Raw genomic sequence first — 24020 nt, 5'->3', positions numbered from 1 at the left:
TGGGTTGTGGGCTTGATCTCCAGTAGGGGGCATGCAGGAGGCAACCAATCAATGATACTCTCTCATCATTGATGTTTCTATCTCTCTCTCCCTCTCCCTTCCTCTCTGAAATCAATAAAAATAATTAAAAAAAAATATCCATCAATAAAGGAACTGATTAAATAAATTTGGGTATATGTATACAGTAAAAAAAATAGATAACATTTTTAAAAGTAAGGAAACACTTTATATACTGATACAGAATCTTTAATTTTTTAAAAATGTATTTTTATTGATTTCAGAGAGGAAGGAAGAGGGAGAGAGAGAGAGAAACAGCAATGATGAGAGAGAATCATTGAGCTGCCTTCTACAAGCTCCCCACTGAGGATCGAGCCCACAACCCCAGGCATGTGCCCTTGACTGGAATCGAACCTGGGACCTTTCAGTTCACAGGCCGACGCTCTATCCACTGAGCCAAATCGGCTAGGGCAGAATCTTCAGTTTTTTAATGAAAAGGGCAAGGCACTATAGTATATATAAGAAGTATACTGTTTACTTGTGTATCCCTAAGATATTTGATGAGATTGGTTACCTTCAAGGAAGGAAACTGGTTGGCTGTGGACGGAAGTGGGTATTCCTTTGTACCTTTTGAATTTTGAGTTAAGTGAATGTGTTGCCTAGTCAAAAATAAATAAAATTTTAAAAGGTAAAATAAAACCACTTACTGAAATTTGATTTTTATAATTCTTTTTTTTAATTGTTGACTCTATTACAGATGTTCTCCATATTCCCCCCTTTACCTCCCTGATTTGTATGATTCTTCAAAGAGAATGATCATTTAGTAGTGTCAGAATTCCAAGCTAAATTTTTCAAAAATAAGAAGTTAAAAATGTTTTTCCCCCTCTGTTTTATGATCATAGGGAGTGTGCAACAATCGGTTAACCGCAGACAAAGCTGGAAAGGTTCTAAAGAATCCTTAGTTCCTCAGAGACATGGCCCACCATTAGCAGAAAGTGTGGCCTATCGTTCCGAAAGTCCCAACTCACAAACAGATGTAGGAAAACCTTTGTCAGGATCTGGTATCACAGCATTTGCTCAAGCTCACCCTAGCAACGGACAGAGAGTGAACCCCCCACCACCTCCTCAAGTAAGGAGTGTCACTCCTCCACCACCCCCAAGAGGCCAGACTCCTCCTCCAAGAGGTACAACTCCACCTCCCTCCTCATGGGAACCAAACTCTCAAACAAAGCGCTATTCTGGGAATATGGAATTTGTAATCTCTCGAATCTCTCCTGTTCCACCTGGAGCCTGGCAGGAGGGCTATCCTCCACCACCTCTGAACATGTCCCCAATGAATCCTCCTAATCAGGGACAGAGAGTCATTAGTTCTGTTCCTGTTGGCAGACAACCAATCATCATGCAGAGTTCTAACAAATTTAACTACCCACCAGGGAGACCCGGAATTCAGAATGGTAGTGGTCAAACTGATTTTATGATACACCAAAATGTCCCTACTGGTGCAGTGAATCGGCAACCACCCCCTCCATATCCTCTGACCCCAACTAATGGACAAAGCCCTTCTGCATTACAAACAGGGGGATCTGCTGCTCCTTCATCATATACAAATGGAAATATTCCTCAGTCTATGATGGTGCCAAATAGGAATAGTCATAATATGGAACTTTATAACATTAGTGTTCCTGGACTTCAAACAACTTGGCCTCAGTCATCTTCAGCTCCAGCCCAGTCATCCCCAAGCATTGGGCATGAAATCCCTACATGGCAACCTAACATACCAGTGAGGTCAAATTCTTTTAATAATCCACTAGGAAATAGAACAAGTCATTCTGCTAATTCTCAGCCTTCAGCCACAACAGTCACTGCAATTACACCAGCTCCAATACAACAACCCGTGAAAAGCATACGCGTGTTAAAACCAGAGCTACAGACTGCTTTAGCACCTACTCATCCTTCTTGGATACCACAGCCAATTCAACCTGTTCAACCTAGTCCTTTTTCTGAGGGTACCACTTCAAATATGACTGTTATGTCACCTGTTGCTGAAGCTCCAAACTATCAAGGTCCACCACCACCTTATCCAAAACATCTGCTACACCAAAACCCATCTGTTCCTCCATATGAATCAGTCAAATCTAACAAAGAGGATCAGTCAACTGTGCCCAAGGAAGATGAGGGTGAAAAAAGTTATGAAAATGTTGATAGTGGGGATAAAGAAAAGAAACAGATTACAACTTCACCTATCACCGTTAGGAAAAACAAGAAAGATGAAGAGCGAAGGGAATCTCGTATTCAAAGTTACTCTCCTCAGGCATTTAAATTCTTTATGGAGCAACATGTAGAAAATGTTCTCAAATCTCATCAGCAACGTCTACATCGTAAAAAACAATTAGAGAATGAAATGATGCGGGTAAAACCTTTTGAAATGTCCATTTTTATACTTGATCATCTATTTCCTTGGCATTTATTTTAAAATACTGTGGTCCAGTATTTTTCTTTCTTTTTGTAGCTAAATATATTATCAACTATTTAAAAGTCAGTAAACATTAAAGTATTTTAATTATAGCACTTCATTTTAGTATTTCAAGATTTACTCTGAATTCCTGTAATAAATTTCTTCTAATAAGTTAAAAATATAATTTACGGTTTAGGTGTAATTGGAAATTGAAACAAGGGTTATTTTTTAGAGGTTTTACATGTTACCTTACAACTTTTTAAAATGAGCTAAAAATGATCTGGGTCTCGATACATTTATGAAAAATTCATTTTTAATTAGTAATTTTAAAAAATCTTTATTGTTGAAAGTATTACATACGTTCCTTTTTTCCTCCATTGAGCCCTTCTAGCCCACCACGCCCCCCTTTACTTAGTAATTTTGAACTTGTGGGTTTATTCATCAGGTTGGTCTTATTTGAAAATGTCAGAGACATCTCCCTCCAGTTATTTACCCATCTAATTTCATTATTATAATGTACTGGAAAAATGTGCTGAAATTATTAAATCAAAGTCCACTTAAAAGGAGATCAGAATAAATTTAATCTCTATTGTGATTCCATATAGATGCCTTCATTAGATATAGTGGTACTGTTATTATTATTTTTATCATGTGTTTACAGTCCAAAGGTTTGACTCTTAATTTTTCATCTATTGCTCAAAGTCCAAGAGGCTTAAATTTGTAATGAAATTTCCTCACACAACCTAAGAAAGCCATTCTTTTAAAATTATTTCTCTAAATCTGATTTCACAGTGTTGTTGTTCTTGCTATAAATTGAATTTTGTTAGATAAATACCATGATTATATGATTTATCCATATTTTAGCTCTTAGGATTTCTTACTAAAGTCTGTCTGTATGTATTTTCTTAGTTTATTTTTCCTTTTTCCTCTTCACTTTCACTAATAGCTGATTTAAACTTTTATGGTGTTGGAAGCTTTGCTGACTTCTGTAGCCTCCATTACTGTGTAGGCAAGTAAGATTTTAAGAGAAACAGTTCTATACTACTGGCATGCCACCCTTCTTAAAATATTTTGCATGCAAATACACATCCTAACAGAAGCATGAGATTGCTATATTTTCATTAGTCTTACATTTCTTGAATTAGACTTTACTTTTCATTAGTTATTAGCTAGCCAAAAATAAACTTTTCCTTCTAAATCTAGATATTTCATATCTAGTTAGAAGTTGGTTTTGGTTTTTACCTGTGTATCTTAATAAGTCACACTGATTATTCTTTGAAATGTTCCAAAAGATCTTAAAGATACCTGGTAATCACACAAGTTAGTTTAAAACAAAGTAGGAAAGAAAAATAAAGTCGGAGAAACTCTTTGCATTTTGTGTTAGTGATGGCTGTGAGTCATACCCTTAATTCTAATGTTTTGAGAAAGATAAAGGAAAGACTATTAATGAATAGTTAGAGAAGATATTCTTCTGTTCTTAATACATCAATTTTTAGAATAAATGAACTTGAAAGAATTTCTTTTCATGAAGGGTAAAATGGAAGGAAGAGTATCTGAGGACCAGATATTTTCAAAGAGAAGCATATAATGAAGGCAAAGTAATCATGTAATTTGGAATGAATACGCATAAAAGGATAGATGAGGATGCATGTGAACAGAGGTTTGGTTTTTGCACATTGGGAACATTTTTGAGTACATTAGGAGTAGAAAGCTGACCATTGGTATCATCTTCTTGCTCTCCACAGTAGGATCTTACACTCACTTTATATATTCTCTTAACTATCCCTTAAGTTGCACTTTTGATAATTGATTTTTCTCTGAAATATATTCTAGATTTCTAACATGCTTTATTAAAAATTATGCACTTAACCTTTATATGCTTGATTTTTTACAAGCTATTCTTAATATTTTGTATAGAAAATAATTCTTCATTTAACATTTAGCTTATTTACCTAGGTTGGATTATCTCAAGAAGCCCAGGATCAAATGAGAAAGATGCTTTGCCAAAAAGAGTCTAATTACATCCGTCTTAAGAGGGCTAAAATGGACAAGTCTATGTTTGTGAAGATAAAGACACTAGGAATAGGAGCATTTGGTGAAGTCTGTCTAGCAAGAAAAGTAGATACTAAGGCATTATATGCAACAAAAACTCTTCGAAAGAAAGATGTTCTACTTCGAAATCAGGTTGCTCATGTTAAAGCTGAGAGAGATATCCTGGCTGAAGCTGACAATGAATGGGTAGTTCGTCTATATTATTCATTCCAAGATAAGGACAATTTATACTTTGTAATGGACTACATTCCTGGGGGTGATATGATGAGCCTACTAATTAGAATGGGCATCTTTCCAGAAAATCTGGCACGATTCTACATAGCAGAACTTACCTGTGCAGTTGAAAGTGTTCATAAAATGGGTTTTATTCATAGAGATATTAAACCTGATAACATTTTGATTGATCGTGATGGTCATATTAAATTGACTGACTTCGGCCTCTGCACTGGCTTCAGATGGACACATGATTCTAAGTACTACCAGAGTGGTGAGTAAAATCATAAAATTTGTATATATTAATATGATTTATTGCAATAAAATATAAGATGGTATTATTATGGGATGGGACACAGAAGTCCTGGGTCAGATCTTGACTCTGCTGGATAACCATGGATGCATCCTACAGACATTTAGACTTAAACAAAGAGTGTATTAGCTTCAATTATTTCCAAATATCATGAACATTTTTTAGTTAACTATCTTATGTTTTGTTATTTTGAAATATGTCAGACATTTTAAAAATAATTTTTAAATGAAGCCCTATTCCCACCATTTAGCTTAAGAACTAGTCAGTACTTTTGAAACCCTTAAATAATCATTTCACCTCCTTTCCTCCAGGGAAGTATAACCATTGTTTCAGAACTTTGTAATCAGTTCTTTACATTTTTACCATATATGTATGTATCCCTAAAAAATATATATTATTTCATTTTGCCTACTCTGGAATCTTTATTTAAATGTAATAATTTTCTATGTATTCCTCTATGTTAACTTGTATGTTTGAGGTTCATCTGTGTTAATTGCATGTAACATTTATTTTCACTGTTTTTAGGATTCCATTGTATGACTGTTACATAACTATTTAACCTTAAATACATTATGTACATTATGTACATGATTCTGTTTAATCCTCACAACGTCATTATAAGGCAGAATAAAGAAACGAAGGCTGAATTAGATGAAGTAACTTGCCCGAGGTCACACAAGAAAATAGGTGTAAGGGCTAGGCTTTGAACCAAGGCTGTCTGATTGCAGGGTCCATGTTATTTCTGCTACACCACAGTGCCAAGATCCCTTCATGTGCTAATGGAAGTGTAAGTCGATCTGACATTTGTTGAATACTTACTAGGTGCTTTACATATATTCTAATTTAATGCTTAGAGCAATCCTCTGAGGTAAGTAATATTAGCCTTCTGTGAACAAGAGTAGATTGACAGTAAATGGACAGAACTGGGACACCTGAACCTACTTTAATGTTCAGCTTAATGTAATATAATGTCTTCCAGATTCACCTGAATTATTTGGGGTTCTTAAAAATATGATTTTTAGACTCTATTCCAGTCTACTGGTTGAAAGTCTTCAGAGTATAGAAATTGTGTTTTAATCAAACATCCCAGATGATTACAGCTGGGTTAATTTTAGATATATTTTTCTAGGTGATATCATCTAATCATGGCTTTAAATGCCATCTCTATGTCAGTGACTTCCAAATCTCTCCAGAAATGGTGTCTCCCTTTCACATGGATTTCTAATAGGCCTTTCAGACTTAACATTACCAATAAACAACTCTTAATTTGTTTGTTCCCCCTCCAGCCTTCCCCCTCCAGTTTTTCCCAGTTTAGTAAGTTATACCACCATCATCATGACACCTAGTTGTCATGATTCTTTTTTCCTATACCCTCTACATGTAATTCATCAATAAGTCCTGCTTACTCCACCTCTAAATATATCCTGAAATTTTCTCCATCACTACTATTACCTTAAGTGACTGGACTCAGCCTCCCCAGTCACCAAGCTTAACTTGTATGTTAAGCTGTATACTTGGGGTAATAGCCTCTTACCTGGTTTTTCACTTTTGTCCTCCCTTATAATCTGTTTAAGTGTAAATCAAATCTTGTCATTTTCTTGCTTCATACTCTCCAATGTCTTCTCACTGTACTTGGAATAAAAGGCAAACCATGTCTTTTGTTTACAAAATCCATGTGCACTGGTTCCCACTCCATTTCCTACCATTCTCCTCTTTTATAATTACACGGGTCTTTTCTCTGTTACTGTTGTTTCTGTATAGAATGCCTAGCCCTAGTTTTTTTTTATTTTTTTATTAGTTAAGGTACTACAAATGTGTCCTCATCCCCCCCATTAATAGCCCTAGTTTTTAAATGGTTGATTCCCGTTTGTTTTTTACATATGTCGCTTCAATTTGTCACATCACCCCAGTTGATTCTCAACATGGGATGCATCACTATGTTTCTTTTTAAAATTGATTTATTTTTAAACCTTTATTGTTGAGAATATTACAGATGTCCCCCTTTTTTCCGCCCCATTGCTCCCCTCCACCCAGTTCTCGCCCCTTCCCAGGCCTTCACCACCCTATTGTCTGTGTCCAATAGGTAATGCATATGTGCATATAAGTTCTTTGGTTAATCTCTTCCTGGCCTCTCTCCCCACTTCCCTCTGATATTCGTCAGTCTGTTCCATGTTCCATGCCTCTGGTTCTATTTATTCATCAGTTTATTTTGTTCATCAGATTCCTTGTCCATTTATTTTGATTTTTCGATTCAATTGTTGATAAGCATTTATTGCCATTTTTCATATTTTTGATCTTTCATTTCTTCTTAAAGAAGACCCTTTAACATACCATGTAATACTGGTTTGGTGGTGATGAACTCTTTTAGCTTTTCCTTGTCTTTATCTGACCTTCAGTTCTAAAGTCCTGTGACCTTCTAGAGTAATCTTGGTTGTAGATCCTTGCAACCATCACTTTGAATATTTCTTGCCTCCCTTATGGCCTATAAAGTTTCAGTTGAGAAACCAGCTGACAGTTGGTTTCCTGGACTTGTATGTCTATTTCTTTCACCGGTAAGGGAAATTGACTGTCATTTTTTAAAACAGGTTTTTTATTTCTTGCCCCCTCTCTTCTTCCAGTACCCATGATGTGAATGTTGGTACACAGAGGCTCCTTACACTATCTTCATATTTTGAGATTTTTTTCTTTTTGCTGTTCTCATTGGGTGTTTTTTGCTTCCTTATATACCAAACTCTTGATTTGATTTTGGCATCCTCTACTGTTGATCCCCTGTAAATTATTCTTTATTTCAGTTAGTGTACATGTCATTTCTGTCTGGTCCTTTTTTATGTTGTTGCTGTTCTCACTAATTGCTTTGAAATTCTTACTAAGTTCTTTGAAGTTCTCATAAGTTCCTTGAGCATTTTTTTAACCATTGTTTTGAATTCTGTATCTGGTAGTTTTATTGCTTCCATTTCATTCAGTTCTTTTTCTGGAGATTTCTCCTGTTTCTTTGTCTCTGCATTTTGGCTCCTTCCCTGTATTTTTTTTCTCTGTATTAAGTAAATCTGGTATGTCTCCAGACTTGGTAGAATCTGGTATGTCTTAGCCTCCCCAGTCACCTGAGCTGGGCACTCCAGATGTGCCCCTGTGTGAGCTACATGCACTGTCCTATTGTAGTTGAGCTTTGATTGATGTTGGTGTCACTGGGAGGGATTTACCCCCAGGCCAGTTGGTTCTGTGGACCAGCTGTGACGATAGTGGAACAGCTGCTGTGCAGGAGCCAACCCTATGGAACAGGACTTGCTTCAGTGGAACTGTGGTGCTCACTGAGTCCTCCCCTTGAATGTGTTACTTGTGGAGGTGGTAGGGTTGTAATGTGGCATGGTTGAAGTCGACCATTGGGTGCACTGGCTCTGGGGCCTCCCAGGAGGTGCAAAGTCAGCCTCTGCCTGTGCCCAGGGACACCCAGCATGAGCTACAAAGCAATCTACAGATGGCTGCCACTTGTGTTGAGCTTGGAGGTGCCCAGGAGGTGCCAAGCTGTGAACCAGGGTAGGCTGCTGCTAGTGCTGGGCCTGGGGCCATTTATTGAGAGATACTGGGCACGTTGATGCCAGCTGATGTTTGAGAGATTTAGGAAAGTCCAGAGCATGAGGCAAGAGAGGCCAGTTGTATGGAAAAGCCACTGGAAATGCCTTGGATGAGCTTCCAAGTAGGGAGAGGCGGGGTCTCAGGGAATCACCAGGTGGGGCGAAAAGTGTAAGCTAGTATGATGGAGATTCAGATATGGTGCAGCCTGTCATCTCTGTGGTAGGGAGGATTGAGCAAAGGAACACTTCCGTCTGGGAGAAAACTGCCCTTCCATCTCTTAACCTGATTTGAGACAAGTTAGTTCCTCCCTGAATGTCCCATGTTCTTTTCAAGCTGCTGCCCCAGTGTTGGAGCTCAGAGGAAGTGAGACTAAGTCCCATGCTATGTCCTTTAAAAGGAACTGCCTGGAACTCCTGCAGCCTCCATGTCACTCAGCCACAATCATTGCTGGTTTTTATAGCCAGAAGTTGTGGCAGTTTCTCTTCCAGGTACTGGAACCCTGGGCTGGCGACATGGTGTGGGGGACGGACCCCGTGGTCCTCAGGGAAACCTCTGCAGCCAAGATATCCCTCCCAATTTTAAACCGCCACACGTGGATGTGGGACCAGCAGGGTTCCCAAGATTCTGCCTCACATCTCTGCCCCTCCTACCAGTCTTGATGTGCTGCTGCTTTAATTCCCTAGTGGTAGGACTTTCATTCAGGTAGATTTCAAGTGGTTCTGAATGATGGCTGTTCTGTATTTTAGTTATAAATTTTGATGTGGTTGTGGGAGGCAACAAGTACCATTTACCTATGCCACCATCTTGACCAGAAGCCCTGTTTCTTACATATGTATTTGTTCATTGTGTTTCTTCCCTACAGAGAAGCTGCCTGAGAGAACAACCCTGGCTTTCTTATCATTGTCACTTGTTGAATGAATGAAACACTGATCTAATTTGTTTAGAACTTTGTCCAGAGTAGTAATGGGGAGCAGTCTGAGTAACAAATTCTTAATCCTACCTACTCCTGACTTTATCATCATTTAACATTGAATACATTTCTGAATCTTGGGCTAATTTTTCTTAGTGTAACATTTGTCCTATTAATACTGTGGATCACAAGCTGCAGTCATTAATAAACACCATCAGTGATTTGGCATACATTGTATCTTAGCTTGTCATAAGGGAAGAGTGTTGTTAACTATAAACCATGATGTCAAAAAATTAAACAGACTCTTGGTTTACTCTTGTTCTTATTGCTTTTATTTCTTTTTACTTTACAGGTGACCATTCACGGCAAGATAGCATGGATTTCAGTAATGAATGGGGTGACCCTTCTAACTGTCGATGTGGAGATAGATTGAAGCCACTAGAACGGAGAGCTGCACGCCAGCACCAGCGATGTCTAGCACATTCTTTGGTTGGGACTCCCAATTATATTGCACCTGAAGTGTTGTTACGAACAGGTAAAATATTTGTTTTATAAACAATCTCCAGCTGAAACTTGATTAGAATATAGCTTAGTGTTCAGGTTTATAATAAAACTTAATTTTATAGTATAATTTGTGACAATATTAATTACGATTATATTAATTAAAGTGCTTATAAATAACTATAACTTTGGTATCTTATTTTAGGCTATACACAGTTATGTGATTGGTGGAGTGTTGGTGTAATTCTTTTTGAAATGTTGGTGGGACAACCTCCTTTTTTGGCACAAACACCATTAGAAACACAAATGAAGGTAAGGTATATAATCTATACCAGCCATGGGCAAACTACGGCCCTCGGGCCGGATCCGGCCCATTTGAAATGAATAAAACTAAAAAAAAAAGACCGTACCCTTTTATGTAATGATGTTTACTTTGAATTTATATTAATTCACACAAACACTCCATCCATGCTTTTGTTCCGGCCCTCCGGTCCAGTTTAAGAACCCATTGTGGCCCTCGAGTCAAAAAGTTTGCCCACCCCTGATCTATACCAAAAGAATTGTCACAAAGTCCTTTACATTACAGATGTTTATCAGACCTTTGCATAGAGCATCTTATTCTAGAATTAAAGAACGAACTTGGCCCTGGCCAGGTAGCTCAGTTGGTTAGAGCATTGTCCTGATATGCCAAGCAGGTCTGATCTCTGGTCAGGGCACATACAAGAGTCAACCAATGACTACATAAATAAGTGGAACAACAAATTGATGTCTTTCTCTCTTTCTCTCCTTTCACACTCAACAAAATCAATTAAAATTTTTTTTTAAATGAATGAACTTGAAAGAATATAGGAACGCACTAAGATTCTATGCATGAACTTAAATTTCCTTCATCCCCTCATCACGCTCATATTCTCCCTCCTTTATAAACTATACTCATATTTCATTCTCATCAGAATCTTTAGTACCTTTTTTTAAAAAAATGTTTTTATTGATTTTAGAGAGAGGAAGAGGGAGAGAGAGAGAGAGAGAGAGAGAGAGAGAGAGAGAAAGAGAAACATCAATAATGAGAGAAAATCATCAATCAGCTGCCTCCTGTATGCCCCCTATTGGGCATGTGCCCTGACCGGGAATTGAACTGTGATCTCCTGTTCATATGTTGATGCTCAACCACAGAGCCACACCAGCTGGGCTCTTTAGTATCTTTTGAAGATTTATTTCAATTTACTCTTTGTTACCTGTTGGCTCATGGCTTTGTTTCCTTCCATGCACATTCTAGCCCCAAACCACAAATAAATATCTATAAAGTAGTTCCTCTTTATTCACTTTTTCACTTTCAGAGGTTTCAGTTACCTGCAGTCAGCCATATAAGAATATATTAAATGGGAAATTTTAGAAACAAACTATTGGTAAGGTTTAAATTGTGTCCCATACTGAGGAGCATGATGAAATCTTGTGCTGTCCTTTTTTTGTCCCATCTGGGACATGAATTATCCCTTTGTGTAGCATATATCCATGCTGTATATGCTACCCACTTGTTAGTCACTTAGTAGCCTTTTCAGTAACCAGAGCAACTGTTGTATCTCAGTACTTGCATTCAAATAATATTTTATTTTACTTAATAATGGCCCCCAAATGCAAGTGTAGTGATATTGGCAATTCAGATACAACAAAGAGGAGCTGTAAAGTGCTTCCTGTAAGAGAAAAGGTATGTATGTATAGGAAAAAACATAGTATATGTAGGGTTCAGTACTATCCGTGGTTTCATGCACCCACTGGGGGTCTTGGAACATATCCCCCACAAATAAGAGGGGACTACTGTACCTCCACTTGAAACTACCTCTGGCACTTAAATGAGAAGTTTCCCACAATTTTTACCATAAACTGTCCCATTAAAAATCCTTAGTGGTTCCTTTGTTCATGGTTAAAGTCCAAATTTGTCCTCTGTACCTTTGTTCACACCATTCTCTTTGTCTGGAGTGTCCTTTCTATCCTATCTTCCACAGCCCTCCCCTCTTTCTGAAGCTTGGTTAATTCTTGGTTGTGGTTTTGTTTTTAATTTTCTGATTGTTTTTATTTTTATTTTTATTTTTTTATTATTATTTTTTTTAATATATTTTATTGGTTTTTTTTTTTTTTACAGAGAGGAAGGGAGAGGGATAGAGAGTTAGAAACATCGATGAGAGAGAAACATCGATCAGCCGCCTCCTGCACACCCCCTACTGGGGATGTGCCCGCAACCAAGGTACATGCCCTTGACCGGAATCGAACCTGGGACCCTTCAGTCCGCAGGCCGACGCTCTATCCACTGTGCCAAACCGGCCAGGGCTTCTGATTGTTTTTAATCATTCTTTGAGAGTGTCTTGAGATATCATCTTGTCTATAATACTCCCTACCAAGTTGTAACTACTTCTGTCATTGCATTTAATATATTATTTTTAAATTTTCCTTTAGAATTTCTTTTAGTATAGGTATACTGGTAATGCATTCTCCCAGGTTTGTGTTAGATTTGTTTGTCTAAAAGTGTCTTTATTTTACTTTCATTTTAATATCTATATGTATATGTATGTGTGTGTGTGTGTGTGTGTGTGTGAAAAATTGAAAGCTTTCTAAGATCAAGAAAAAGGCAATGATGTCTGTTCTCACCAGTCTTATTCAGCATAGTTCAGGAAGTCTTAGCCAGTGTTATACAGCAACAAAAAGAAAGAAAAGGCATATAGATTAAAAAGAAATAAAAATTTCCCCTACTCAAAAGATAACACAATTTTCTATATAGAGAATCCCAGGGAATCAAAGGAAAAACCCATAGAATTAATGAGTTTGGCAAGATTGTAGGATATAAGGAAAATACATAAAAATCTATTGTTTTTCTGTATTTAATCAGGGAACAATCAGAAACTGAAATTTTAAAACTACCATTTGCAATAGCTTCCCCAAAATGAAATATTTAGGTATGAATCTAATAGAACACGAACAAGAACTGTGTGCTGAAAGCTATAAATTGATGGAAGGAAAATCTTAATAAATGAAGATACATACTGTGTTGATGGATTAGAAGACTCACCATAGTAAAACTATCAATCACCCCCCCCCCAAAAAAAAATCTGTATATTTAACTCAGTTGCAATAAAAATTTTCAACAGGAATTTTTGCAGATATAGATCAGCTGATTCTAAAATTTATATGGGTGGACATAAGAACTTGGACAAAGAAAACAGTTTTTTTTTTTAAAAAAAACAGAGGAATCAACTACTTGATTTTAGGACTTACTATCTATATATATAAAAGCCTAAGTGACCCTTAGGACCGAACGACCGGTCGACCAGTCGCTATGGCACGTACTGACCATCAGGAGACAGAGTCTCAACACAGGAGTTGCCCCTTGGTGGTCAGTGTGCTCCCACAGGGGGAGCATGGCTCAGCCAGAAGCCAGGCACACGGCTGTACTGGCAAGCGCAGCTGCTGCAGAGTTGGGAGCCTCTCTGACACCGTGGTAGCGCTACCAAGAGGCAGTAGCAGATGCAGCGGGATGAGCACAAGTGTGCGGCACCCGGCCCACCCTCTCCCTGGCCGCCTGCGGCTTGGCGCACTGCTGCATCCCCCGAGGGGTCATGGATTGCGAGAGGATGCAGGCCAGGTGTGCAGGAGGCAGCCAATCAATGACTGTCATCATTGATGTTTCTGTCTCCCTTCTTCTCCCTTCCTCTCTGAAAACAATAAAAAAAAAAAAAGAAAAAAAAAGGCATTGGTATGGAAGTCTGGGTTTCAGTTCTAGCAGCACTTTAAAATAGCCATTTCTTTTTGTTCTCCATAGTTTCTGATGAGAAATCTACAGTCATTCATTTCAAATCATTGTTCCCTTAAGCAATGCATCATTTCACTGGCTGCTGTCAGTGTTGTAATTATGGAATGTCTGGGCATGGATTTCTTGAAGCTTATCCTGTTTGGTGTTTACTGAGCTTTTTGAATTTCTATATCACAACTTTTTCCCCTTGGAACTCTAATGACACCAGTGTTAAACCTTTGGTAAAGCGCCACAGATTACTGAGGGCTCTGTTTTTGAACTCTTGATTCTCTTTGTTCAGATTGCATAGTTTCTATCATTCTGTCTTTAAGTTCACTTTCCTCTGACATCTCCATTTGATTGAGCCCATCCATTGAGTTTTTTATTTTGGTTATAGCATTCTCCAGTTCTAAAATGTATATTTAGGCCGTAACCGGTTTGGCTCAGTGGATAGAGCGTCGGCTTGCGGACTGAAAGGTCCCAGGTTCGATTCCGGTCAAGGGCATGTACCTTGGTTGTGGGCACATCCCCAGTAGGGGGTGTGCAGGAGGCAGCTGATCGATGTTTCTCTCTCATCGATGTTTCTAACTCTCTATCCCTCTCCCTTCCTCTCTGTAAAAAATCAATAAAATATATTTTAAAAAAATAAAATGTATATTTAGTACTTCTTCATATCTTCAATTTCTTTGCTGAGACTTTGTCAAAAATCAATAAAATATATTTAAAAAAAATAAAATGTATATTTAGTACTTCTTCAATTTCTTTGCTGAGACTTTGTCTTCATTTCATTCTACGAGTATTCATCCTTATTTAGAACATTTTAACAATGCCTACTTTAAAGTCTTTGTCAGGTAATTCTAAAATCTATGTCATCTCAACACTGTTGATTTTCTTTTATTATTTGGGTTGACACTTTTGTGGTTCTTGTATGCCAAGTAACTTTGGATTATATCCAGGACATTTTATGTTATGAGAGTCAGGGTTTTGTTTAAATGTTATGGAGAATGTTGGTATTGTTTTGGCATTAAACCTGGTTGGATTCAGTCCACAAGTACTAACCACCCTTCTGTGGCTTGTGACTCCAGTGTCAGTTTCGTTGTCAAAGCAGCTGTGGTCTTCTACTTAGTTCAGTTCTCAGACTTTGATGTGTTCTTTAGGATTAGATCCATACAGGTACAGTTGGGAGGTGAGCCCAGCTGTTTATAAATAACTTTATAATCTTCTCCTCCACTGCCATATCCCTGGTACTTTTTTTTTTTAAATTTTTTTTATTGATTTTTTCCAGAGAGGAAGGGAGAGAGATAGAGAGTTAGAAACATCGATCAGCTGCCTCCTGCACATCTCCCACTGGGGAGGTGGCTGCAACCAAGGTACATGCCCTTGACCGGAATCAAACCTGGGACCTTTCAGTCCGCAGGCCGACGCTCTATCCACTGAGCCAAACCGGTTTTGGCTCCCTGGTACTTTTCATTTCCTTTGGGTTTCCTTTTTCAGTTCCTTGACTAGAAAGTGAGACTTAATTTATCCTACTCTGCCACACACGTCTCATGATAGGGTAGCAAGAGCACATGAGAGAAAAAGCACCAGGGATTCGATCTATCTTCTTGCGGCCACATGCTTTAATTTTCAATTGAAGAGGAAGTTTCAGGTGACTCTTACTGCACCTCTGCTATGGCCAGGAAACCCCTTTCCCAATCTCTGGGCCTGAACTAGAAGGACTTTTCCTAGAGCTCACTCTGTATTATACATCTTCAGGGTTTGGGCTCCTGAGTCTAGACCAAGGGATTCTAGATGGAAAAAAATGGTAAACTCACCATCATTTCATTGGTACTTCAAATTCATATCATCTTCCTCAGTCTGCCTGCTACTCTTTACTACAGGGACCTAAGTAGCTGCTCCATGCATTCTGCACAGATGTATAGCTGCATTCAGTAGGAAAGACAGGGTGGAGTTTACCTATTACATTTTATTCGGAACTGGAGCCTTTCTCTCTCTGGCTGCTTTTAAAACTTTTTCTCTGTCACCTTGGTTTTCTGCAATTTCACCATTATATACTCGTGTGATGTTTTCTTTCAGAGGTTCATAAAGTTTCTTGAATTGTAGCTTGGTGACCTTCATCAAGTTTGGAAAATTCCCTGTTATTACTCTTTGAAGATTTCTTCTGCTTTCGTCTCTCCTTCTGGGACTCTACTTAGTTTAGTATTCATACAAATAGTAGATATTTGATAATTGTCTTACATGTATCATGCTTTATTATTTTTTATTCCATTTTTTCTTTCTGTGCTTCAGTTTACATTAATTTCTATTGACCAATCTTTGAATTAATGGGGGATCTTTTTTTTTCTATGTCTAGTCTTTTATTTTTTTTTATTTTTACCTTAAACTAAATAATCCTGAATGTAACTTTAAATTGAAGAACTTGTCCAGCTGCTTGTATATATTAATTTCCCTTATTTGAAGTAGATTATGGAACCAGGCATAATACTGTAACTATTACTGCATCATGTGTTTTTTGTTTTGTTTTGTTTTTTCAAAAAGATTCAAAGACATTTTATTACTTGAGGCATCTCCTTTTTCTAACCTGGGAGAAAACTTTAAGATTAACGGATACTAGAAGAGGTGATTTATTTTTCTTCCTTCTTCACTAGTTGATAAAGTCCTATATAAATAAGGAAGAATGCAGTTCATTTATTTAACAGATATTTCCTTACCTTTCTTCCCTTCCTTCTTTCCACATACATCTCTCCCTCCTTCCCTTATTTCCTTCCTTCCTTCCTCATTCTGGTTTCTTCAAAACCATAATAAGTATTTACTGAACATCTATTATGTGCCAGGCAATTTGCCAAGCACTAGGAAATACAAAGACAATACATGCTCTATAGCCTTATGGAATTTTATACTGTAGTAGAAAAGCACAGGCATAAATAGGTACCACAAAGTATTAGAGATATTATGATACAAGTAAATATATAGAACAGGGGAGGCACAATAGAAAGTCATTTCTACAAGTAGTGCTAAAACTTGCAGTGAGTCTTCTAATATGAAGTTGCCTGAAAAGGAGGGAATGAGAGGAAAGGTTATTTCCCACCAATGATTCATTATTAAAGGTAAGGAAGGTTAAATACCATGCAATTTATTGTATAATTTTACAAATAGGCCCTGGCCAGTTTTGCTCAGTGGAATAGAGCATTGGCCTGTGGGCTGAAGGGTTCTGGGTTCAATTCCCGGTCAGGGCACATGCCCAAGTTGCAGGCTTGACCCCCTGAGGATTCTCCCTCATCATTGATGTTTCTACCTTCCTCTCTGAAATCAATAAAAATATATTTTAAAAAATTTTTATAAATAGTTCAGTAAGACTTTTGGTATAAAATCTGGAGAAAATTTTGTATTTCTTATTTATCTTTTCCCTCCTAATTTTTAAAAATCTTTTAAAGGTTATCAACTGGCAAACATCTCTTCACATTCCTCCTCAAGCTAAATTGAGTCCTGAAGCCTCTGATCTTATAATCAAACTTTGCCGAGGACCAGAAGATCGCTTAGGCAAGAATGGTGCTGATGAAATAAAAGCTCATCCATTTTTTAAAACAATTGATTTCTCCAGTGACCTGAGACAACAACCTGCTTCATATATTCCTAAAATCACACATCCAACAGATACATCAAATTTTGATCCTGTTGATCCTGACAAATTATGGAGTGATGATAAAGAGGAAGAAAATGTGAATGACACTCTCAACGGATGGTATAAAAATGGAAAGCACCCTGAACATGCTTTCTATGAATTTACCTTTAGGAGGTTTTTTGATGACAATGGCTACCCATATAATTATCCAAAGCCTATTGAATATGAATATATTAATTCGCAAGACTCAGGGCAACAGTCAGATGAAGATGATCAGCACACAGGCTCAGAGATCAAAAATCGTGATCTAGTGTATGTTTAACACACTAGGAAATAACTGTAATGAGGATTTGCAAAAACGCCTGAAATGCAGGGGTTTTGAGGCTCTGAGTAAAATTATGCAAATGTGACAGAGCTGTGTGTGTGTGCTCTGTGCACAATATTTTATTTTCCTAAATTATGGAAAAATCCTTTTAAAATGTTAATTTATTCCAGCCTTTATAATCAGTAATTTAGAAAAAAATTGTTATAAAGTAAATTATGAACTGAATATTATAGTCGGTTCTTGGTACTTAAAGTACTGAAAATAATAAATAATAAAAATTGTGTGCTTTGTTTAAAAGGAGAAGCCTGGTATCTATTTGTACATATGCTAAATCATTTTAAAAGACAAGAGTTTTTGAAAATTTTTTGAAAGACAGTTTTAGTTTTATTTTGCTTTAACCAAATAAGAAATATACCCCACATTTACAAAGTCCCCCCCCCCCCTTCCCCACTCCCATAACCTTGTTTTTGGTACAAAATAAGCTATAGAAATGAAGCCATCATGGTGGTGAGTGTTCCTAGGCTAATGATAATTTGTATAATTCACGTCTTGGAACTAAGAAATACAGGGTGACAGGGTTGAAACAGGATGCTCATCAGAAGGGAAAAATAGATAAATGTCATTTACTTCCCACCTGGGAATATTTAGCATTTGTTTCTTAAGAATAACTGTCATTAAAGGAAACAAAGCACTGCCATTTTTCTTTACATCTTGGTATTTTTAACGCCGCTTCCAGGTGGTTTTTTTGGTTTGTGTTTTGCCTTATATGAAATTTTTTATTATTTGGGTTGATATATTACATGATGTTTTGGAGATTCCTGTACATCTTAAATTACTACTCTTAGAAGATTTTTTGGTCTTGAAATTAAAACCACTAACAGGAGCATATTCTTCTGCAGTCAATCCATTGTTATCTTGGAAAAAGACATCAATATGTTGCTAGAAAAGAAGCCTGACTATATTTGTGGATGTATATTTACATCAAGTATGAGGGCTGTTCTTTTCATCTTATTGACTACATGTCTATTTGCATCTATTTATTAAAAATTCCAACATGTGCTGTTTGTGCTGCTTCCAGTTTTAAAAGGAACAAAGCTGCCATGAATCAAAATTTACTAAAAGCTAAGATTCTCCATATTTTTGCTTTGAAATTTAAAAAGTATTTCCACCATCCTAAGCAGAGATTTTCAGTTTCATATGAAACTGATTAGAAATTATTTATGGATACTCACTAGAACAGTATTTTTTCTATATTGTGATAGTTTTGATTATGTCATCACTAATGTTGCAGGTTTCCTCTTTCAGAACAGTGCTGCATGCATGGATTGTTTATTGGCAAAAGAAAAGCTGGCTATTTGGCAATATTTTCCCTATGGGCGATTGATTGATGAAAAATTATTACTTAACTCTTAATTTAGGGGCCATTAGTAATTAGGGAAAGTTACATAGTGGTCCTAGTAGAAATTCAAGTCCTCCTAACCTATTTTAAGGTTAAATAATATGTTTTTCAACATTCCTATTATATAGGCTTAGGTTACAAGGAGACTTGTGCTCTCATACCAAAATATACTTAACTTATCTTTTAGGGAAAAGGGTTCTCTTCTTATTATTAGTAAAATTTATATTTTCTTTTTCTTAAGCTCCACTGATAAAGAATTTTATCAAAACAATAATTGTGGATAAGAGGCATACTTTTAGTGATTTTCAGACTTTTAGCTTTTTTTATATGAAAGCTAATGGAAATCATATACGTAAGTAAAATCAAGTCAAAGCTATTCCAGTTGAACTGGGGAGGGCAAAGATTTATTAGCTCACAGTTCTCATCTTTCTATAGGTAGCCCTCTCAGAGCTCAGCTTGTAAACCACTGCACAACACGCTATGTAATGGACGGGTCTTTGGGGATCATTTTGAAATGTGATGAAAGCTGTGGACTCTCTTCCCAGAATAATGGACATCAACACATAATGAATAAAATGTGTGCAGTTTTAGGGGCTCTGGACATGTTGAAACATATCAACTCTTGGTTAAAGACCTCTGTCCTATAAGAACACTGATATATTAAACTAAGAACTTTGTTTTAAATTTACTGGTTAATGTTCAGATTAGCACATCTTGTATAAACACTGATAATTTGTGATGGAAAAGGTCTGTACCATGTGATCAGATAACCCTATGAATGCCTCTCTTGCTGGTACAGCACTGAGACATTTTAAACACACCCTTTTAAGGGCACTGACATGGTTGGCTCTACAGACTTGATATAGAAATACTTGCGAAGGACTTCTAATCAGACAGTCGTAAGAAAATGCACTATGAGATGGCGGTCTGCATTTCATGGAACATTTGATTAGTTCTATAAAAACAAACTAGTTCAAGAATTTTTAGCTCACTACTCAAAATTTTAAGACATCCCTCTTGCTCTTGGGCTTTCTCAGTCACATTTAAATTTCCATTTAGTTGTTTTACTATGGTGTAATACAGTATAAAACCAACTTTGTTAAATTTCTGTAATAGAAAAACTAAGGTGCTGTCTCCTTCCTCTCTTTCCCCATAAAATCTGTTTTGCCCTCATTTCTCAAATGTAACAGACACTACAAATTTTATATTCTTTTGAAATTTCCTGACAGAATAAACTTTTTGTGTTTATCCGAAGCCATGTACAAGCCTTTAGTATCTGTACTTTTAATAGTTTGGATATACTGATTAGCTATCTTATTCCCAAACTATATCCAGTTCTTCCATTATAGAATCTGGTGCTTCCTGACCAAAAAGATGAGAACAAAATTCTATATGCTTTCAATTGAAATGGAGTGAAAACATTGGTTATACATGTTTTCTTTTTAAAAAATTTTCCCACTCGTTAAAATCTTACTGTTTTTGTTATACTTACCCTTTTATGCATATCAATAGTATTTATAAAGTGTTCTATAATTATGTAATTGTAGATACTGTTATGTATTGTTCAGTGACATCCTAAGGCGGGCCCTATTGCTGTATCTTTTCTACCTTATTTGTAATAGAAACTATAGAATGTATGACTAAGAAGTCACTTTGAGATTGACTTTTTAAAAAAGTGATTACCTTCTGCTGTTGCGAAGTGCAAAACTGTGAGTGGAAATGTTTTATTCTGACTTAATAATATGTTAGTAACTAGAAAATACAGTGGGAGGATTTTTAGATATTGCTGCTGCTGTTACCTAAGGTACTTTAGACAATTTCTTTAATAAACAAAAATAAAAATCCATTTGGTATTTAAAGTGAAACAATAGCCTATTTGTTTTAATCTAAAAAAGTAATGTGGGTCAACCTATTAGTATATTTGTAAAGCGCCTTAATATATCCCTTCGTGGAAGGCACTGTACCACAGTTTACTTTTATATTGTATTGTGTACATAAGTATTTTGTATTAAAATTGAATCAGTACAACACTACAATTTTATAATATAAAGCTTTGATAGGAAAAGGAATTACAGCTTTGCAATATAAATTGTTTTGCATACTTTTGAATGTAGTAGATATGAATAATCAGCCTGTGTTTTTAATGAACCTATTTGTATTTCCCCAATCATTTTATCTAGTGTAACATTTGCTGGGATAATAAAAAAAAAAAGCAAAATTCAAATCTTTCAATTATGTGTGGAAAGCTGACTTTTAAGCCACTTAAGTATGTTGATATTTTTATTCAAAAGTTTATTTTAATCATTTTATTCTCAGAAAATTTATCATTAGAAATTTGATGCTTTGGAATTAAAAAATATGTAAAACTAATAATACCTAGTTAGGTTAAGGCAAACTGAACAGAGTTAGTATGAACCAGTAAAATGGCTTCATAAATACAATATTCCATGTTAAAGGCTTCCTTTAGATCACAGATTTAAACCTTTTTAATTATTAATCTCTGCATTTAGTATCATTTGAGTCCAGTTTTTAAAATGTGAAGTTGTTGGCTAATCTGGTTTTTTAAAATGTTTTTATTGACTTGAGAGAGAGACATCAATCAGTTGCCTTCCCTAGATACCCCCACAGGGGACTGAATCTGAAAACTAGGCATGTGTTCTAACTGGGAATCGAACCCTCAACATTTTGGTGTATAGGATGATGCTCCAACCAACTGAGCCACCCAGCCAGGGCCTAATCTGTTTTTATAATCCTTTATTATATGAATTGCCTACAAGAAAAAATATATATACTGTTATATTTTAAATCAACTTTATACAGAGAAACATATTTAGGGTTTTTCTTATAAGCATTACCATCATTCTTTTTATCCTCTTGTTTGCATTCCCTTGTAAAATTATATTCGGTCTCCATAAGCATTGTATAGCTGATGCAAATTGCATTATTTTTATGACTCGTTTTACTACTGTGGAGACCAAAGTTTGGCATGCTTAAAGTGACTATACCTTGTTATGCCAAATCAAAACAATGTATCTGCTTATGTGTGCGAAGGGTAGAGGGAGGGTGTCAAATTTGTATTTGAAACATAGTTATTGTCCTCCCTAGTATTCAGTCTTTCCTTCCTTCCTTAGTCACCTAGAGCTCCTAAACGATTTGTTGGATTCAGAATCTGTTGGGACTTTGAGTTGTTTTTCCTGGAGAGGGGTTGAATTTGGTGGGAAGGGGGGTTCTCCTGAGTACTTAATCCCCTAGAGAGGCTGACTAATGACAAGGCTGCTCTTGTTCCCCCTTTCACTAACAGAGCCCTCCCTCACCCCGTCCCAAGTTTTGACCGCCCCACTAGAGCCCATGTTTCTCATATTCCCTTGTACTTAGGTGTGGCCACAGTACTGTTTTCACCATTGGGATATGAGCAGGCATGATATGTGCAAATTCTATTTTGTACACTTAAAGTTGATATTGCTTGCCCTCCACTTGTTCTTTCCCTCTTCCCACAGTATGGAACAAGAACAGAGTTGGGACTTGATGTTGACCATTAAAACTAGGAAAACACCCTAGTGGTGGTAGATCAACAAAATGAATAGAACCCAGTTACCTGCAAGATTGTGTGAATCACAGCTGTCTGTCCAGCCTAATCTCAACTGTAGAATGTTAGAGAAAAAGACAAACAATATACCCATTTCTTACCGCTGCTGAACCTCACCCTAACTGAGTGTATAATATGTATTAGTGTTTAATTCGCAAATCAATTTAAGGAGGTCATTTTGTACTTTGACTATCTCCCATGCAATCAATCATGAAATTCAGCTATTTTTATCTTGTACATTTTTCTCTAGTTTATCATCTTCTTCCCCATTGTTTGTTACTAACTTGATACCCTCATTTGTACCTCCCTGAAATGCTTTTTATTTCAAAAAGATATATTAATTATAGTGTATTGTGCTCCATTACAATAGGTCATATCCACCATAGAAAAACTATTATTTTCTACTTAGTTGAGAATTTTATAAGACTTTAAACACAAGGTACAGCATTTTGTTGACTACTATATACCCGTTCCTACAACAGTGTCTGGCACATAGTAATTGCTCAATAAATACTGGCAGACTGAATCACCTTTAAGTCTGTTAAATTGCCGGAATGCTTTAAAATTAGACTTTTAAAAAATATATATTTTTATTGATTTCAGAGAGGAAGGGAGAGGGATGGAAACATCAATGATGAGAGAGAATCATTGATCGGCTGCCTCCTGAACGTCCCCTACAGGGGATGGAGCCCGCAACCCAGGCATGTGCCCTTGACCAGAATTGAACCTGGGACCCTTCAGTCCGCAGGCCAACACTCTATCCAATGAGCCAAACCAGCTAGGGCTAAAATTAGACTTTTAATTTCCATGCACTCCTAAAGGAAAACCTATCTTAACAGGAGACAAATCGGAGGAAGCACAGTTCTGTCCAGTGAGTATTTGTAAATCGTGAACTATCATAATTTAAAAACGCTGACCAAAAAAATCACGAGAATAAAATTCCTCCAGCAGCGTGTCCGAATATTTGTTTACCCACTCCCTATGTTATCCATGTTATGCCGTGACAAGCGCCCCAGCCAAGTTCTGAGTATTTGGTTCTAAAACAGAATTTGTCATAAACGAGTTGTATGACCTTTGACACTCGAAAAACAGACACTTTGACTTCTTACTTTCTGAGGAATATGGTGAAAATCAAATGGGAGGAAAAATGAGCAAATACTTCGGAAAAGTGAGGTACGCGACATGGTACTTGCTTAAGCCGTTACTATCCCAACAGTCATCCCAACCCCGCCAGGAGGCGGTGACGAGGACTGCGCAGGCGCATCCCGCCCCCGTTCCCCGCCTCCGTCGGCC

At 36.8% G+C, this 24020-nt stretch overlaps 1 protein-coding gene and 1 long non-coding RNA gene across 3 annotated transcripts in view; one reads left to right on the top strand and one right to left on the bottom strand.

Moving 5' to 3' along the window:
* Positions 1-21373, top strand: part of LATS1 (large tumor suppressor kinase 1) — a 31972-nt gene extending 10599 nt beyond the window's left edge. Inside the window, exons 3-7 of one of the 2 annotated variants that reach the window (XM_005884699.2) lie at positions 900-2407; positions 4409-4991; positions 9866-10048; positions 10220-10326; positions 17230-21373. In XM_005884699.2, the coding sequence (XP_005884761.1) occupies positions 900-2407; positions 4409-4991; positions 9866-10048; positions 10220-10326; positions 17230-17739 (2891 nt within the window). In that variant the 3' untranslated portion in view covers positions 17740-21373. The remainder of the gene's footprint in view (positions 1-899; positions 2408-4408; positions 4992-9865; positions 10049-10219; positions 10327-17229) is intronic. The other variant, XM_014532155.1, reaches the window with a different exon arrangement.
* Positions 7738-23318, bottom strand: LOC106724501. The gene is made up of 3 exons (XR_001360315.1): positions 23299-23318; positions 9640-9643; positions 7738-7811 (listed from the first exon to the last, which is right to left on the bottom strand). It is a non-coding gene; the product is annotated as an uncharacterized LOC106724501 (long non-coding RNA).
* Positions 23319-24020: the final 702 nt, after the last annotated feature.

This window comes from Myotis brandtii, unplaced genomic scaffold (genome assembly GCF_000412655.1).
Source record: "Myotis brandtii unplaced genomic scaffold, ASM41265v1 scaffold847, whole genome shotgun sequence".
Taxonomy (NCBI): Eukaryota; Metazoa; Chordata; class Mammalia; order Chiroptera; family Vespertilionidae; genus Myotis; species Myotis brandtii.
This window is presented reverse-complemented; position numbering and strand designations above follow the sequence as displayed.